This window comes from Dendrobium catenatum, unplaced genomic scaffold, assembly GCF_001605985.2.
Source record: "Dendrobium catenatum unplaced genomic scaffold, ASM160598v2 fragScaff_scaffold_627, whole genome shotgun sequence".
In the NCBI taxonomy this organism is placed as follows: Eukaryota; Viridiplantae; Streptophyta; class Magnoliopsida; order Asparagales; family Orchidaceae; genus Dendrobium; species Dendrobium catenatum.
In genome coordinates this window covers 1,426,904-1,430,304 of record NW_021319089.1, presented here as the reverse complement: position 1 = coordinate 1,430,304, position 3,401 = coordinate 1,426,904, and the positions used below count along the sequence as shown (strand labels likewise).

At 34.3% G+C, this 3,401-nt stretch overlaps 1 protein-coding gene across 1 annotated transcript; it reads left to right on the top strand.

The window, feature by feature from the left end:
- The first annotated feature begins 309 nt into the window (after positions 1 to 309).
- LOC110112708 (WAT1-related protein At4g30420-like) lies at positions 310 to 3,021 on the top strand. The gene is made up of 7 exons (XM_020845016.2): positions 310 to 497; positions 585 to 653; positions 779 to 895; positions 1,178 to 1,415; positions 1,511 to 1,669; positions 2,548 to 2,696; positions 2,820 to 3,021. The coding sequence occupies exons 1-7, from the start codon at positions 310 to 312 to the stop codon at positions 3,019 to 3,021; spliced, it is 1,122 nt and encodes a 373-aa protein (XP_020700675.1).
- Positions 3,022 to 3,401: the final 380 nt, after the last annotated feature.

The window sequence follows — 3,401 nt, the reverse complement described above, 5'->3', positions numbered from 1 at the left end:
GCGATAGTCATTTTGACGTAAAAAATTTGCAAGACTTAGGATTTATTTGGGATAACTTTTTAGCTACTTTAATTTTAAGACAACAATAATAATTTTTTATTTTTCACAACCAAATGATTGGTTGGTTAAAATTGAAAGCTCAGTTATAACTGATATCTTTCACTTAAAATAAAATAGAATAAATGAACCAAAGCAGATTACAAATTACAATAATAATACTGTATAACTGGTTAATGCACCCTATAAATATAGGCATTGAAAGCCCACTTTCATTTCAAGTGAAAAGCAAAAGCTCCATCAAAGAAAGTAATGTTCAAGCAATGGCTTACAAAGAACATGCCTGTGTTTGCTATGATAAGCTTGCAGTTCATATATGCAAGCATGGCCCTTGCAACCAAAGCTACCTTGGACGAGGGATTCAGCCCTGTAATCTTTCTTGTTTACAGGCAAATAGTTGCCTCTATTATTCTCACACCAGCATCCATCATAAATATGAGGTTTGTTTGCATGTCTCTCTAGCCATCTGTCTCTCTCTCTCTCTCTCTTTGCTTTCTCTCTATTTCTGATTATTCATTTGGTAATAGTAGGAAACCAACTGAAAAGACTATGGGAATGAAGGGTTTCTTTCTGGTGTTCTTGGCTGCTCTTGTTGGGTATGCTTTCCTTAATTTTCCAATCCATTAATTATAACTCTTTAGGACCTGTTCACAGGTTCTATGCATGGTGAGTTGTTTTGAAGGCATTGTAATTGATTATATTTATTGTTTTCTGTTCTTAGAGTGGCAATGAGTGCGAACTTCTATTTCAAAGGATTGCAGTTGGCTTCTGCATCTGTTGCTACTGCTATATCCAACATAGTACCTGCTGTAACATTTGTCATAGCAGCTGCAGTTGGGTAATTAGTTATTTTCTCATTTTTGGGCTTTTTTTCTGCTTTTTAAAGCAGCTTTTTAGTTAAAAATTTAAATTTTTTTACCTTGAAAGCTGCTTAAGAAACAGCAGAAAAGTCGTCCCAAACAAAGCCTTAGTTGCATTCCGTTTGGTGCCTATTTTCTATTTATTTTTTGGTAGGAAAAGCAGCTATAGAAAAGCAGATTTTTCTATTTTTTTACCGAAATTTTGCTTTGGAAAAATTACTTCTGAGAAAGCAAAGAAAAAACAAATTATGATGAATCAGATTGGAGAAGGTGAGACTTGGGAACATTAGAAGCATGGCTAAAGTTCTTGGAACAATTATATGCCTCTGTGGAGCTGTTGTCATGATATTATCGAAGAGCCAAAATCTTATGAACAGTGAGATCAGAAAGATTATCGTAAGTTCATTATTACAATTAGCAGCAGGAGACAAATGGCTTCTGGGCGTCTTCTTTCTTATAGCATGCTACACTTGCTGGTCTGCTTGGCTTATTATACAGGTTAATTATTAATTGGATCTTAATCTCATCTATTACAGTTTATTTTTTGGTTCTAAAAGTCTTCAAAAAATTTATTTTTGATAATTTTGCTGCAGGTGCCAATATGTAGAAACCATCTGGATCCACTCTCATTATCTGCTTGGATGTCTGTAATATCTGTTTGGCTAACAGCTATTTTAGCTCTACTCGTAGAACCAGGCTGGAGGGTCTGGAGACCTGTGTCAGGCTTGTCTCTTCTGTTTTGCATTTATACTGTGAGTTTACATCAAATTAGATGCAGGAATCTGCTGAGTACTAATTTAGCTGCAAAAATCTATTTATTATTAACAAGCACTTCTATAAATATTATTTTTTTCTAATACTTCTATTTTATGATTATTAGAACAGTAATTTTATCTAAAATTCTTATTTACCGCATCTACTTCAGGATCATGCAGGAAAATCTGTCAATAACGACGGACAGACATACGTCGGAAAAAGCGGTTGTCTAATCGGCAGAATATATGCCGGTAACTTAACGGCGAAATTTCCGCCGTTAGAACACTAGCGCATATTCCGCCGGTTTTTCACCGGTATTTAAAATAGGGAAATTTACATACATACCACTTTATTTCATACTATTTATATAACTAACACCAAAAATATTAATATTATATGCATACTACCTATATACAACTTTAATAAAAAATATACCACTCATATAATTCATTTATATCATCCTATAAACTTTAATATTTCATTCGATGCACCCAAATTTGTTCTATGGGTGATAGTCATGTAATATTAATGTTTTGGATGTTAGATATGTAAATATCATGAAATAAAGTGGTATGTCTTAAAAATATTCCAGCGCAATAGTTATCGACGTATTATCCGCTGGTAACAGGACTGACAGTTAATTCACTGGAAAATTCAACGGAAAGAGCCCTATTTCGACCCCTCCATCATATTTCTTCTCATTTCTTTCCATCTTCCTTTAGTTACAGAAAATTTCATGCGGATTTCTACTTCTACCGGCAAATCCGCCAGTAACTGAGCATTTTCTTGTATCATGATTAATAATCAAATTGCCTATAATTTATCCATGCCAGTGAAAAAATTAACCTGTTTGCCATTTTTTTTGTATATGAAGGGATTCTGCTGTGCTGTTAGCTACTTTGTCCAGTCCTGGTGCATAGCAATCAGAGGGCCACTATTTTCTGCTATGTTTAACCCTCTCTGCACTGTGATTACTACAATTGCTGCTTCCTTCTTGCTTCATGAAGAACTCTATATAGGAAGGTAAGCACAATTAATTATCATTTCATTTTGTTACAAAACTTCAATAATAATCTTCCTAAATTATTGAATTATAAGTACAATTTTTTTTTCCAAAATGTTTACTGGCAAAACATCTTTGATCAGCTTGGGGGGTGCAGCAGCCATTGTAGCAGGTTTGTATGTTGTGCTTTGGGGGAAAGCTAATGACATAAATGATGGTAAGAAACAGCATGGAGCTGATGATAATGACAGAATGATTAGAAATTCTGAGAAGAATGATCACGAGAAGATATCTGAAAATAACCTCGAAGAAGCCTTACTTAGTTCTTTAAATGAACACTGTTAATTAGTTTTCATTTCATTGAATTTTTCATTAATTATTTTGTTTAGCTGATAATCCTTATTTTCAGCGTCAATTAAATCCTTTTTTCTTTCTTACTCCTTATAAGCAAGAAATAAAAAATTTAACAATAATTTTTTTTTTTCCTTTTCTTTACTACTCCATCTTTATATATGCAGATTTAGAGCGGTTAAAACTAGCCTTGTGAATTAGAGGTGTCAATTCGGGTTAACAGGTCTGATTCGAGTCGAATTTGAGTTGACCCAGGTGTAAACGGGTTGACCCGAACCCGACCCGTTTAGCTAAATGGGTCAGGATTGCCAACCCGGACCTGACATGTGTGGGTTGTCGAGTTGACCCGACACAACCTGCTAAAAAGTTTAGGT

Coding starts and splice junctions, on each gene's coding strand:
- LOC110112708 (XM_020845016.2), top strand. CDS start 310: ATGTTCAAGCAATGGCTTACAAAGAACATGCCTGTGTTTGCTATGATA. Junction 498..584: donor GCATCCATCATAAATATGAG/GTTTGTTTGCAT, acceptor ATTTGGTAATAG/TAGGAAACCAACTGAAAAGA. Junction 1,416..1,510: donor CTGCTTGGCTTATTATACAG/GTTAATTATTAA, acceptor ATTTTGCTGCAG/GTGCCAATATGTAGAAACCA.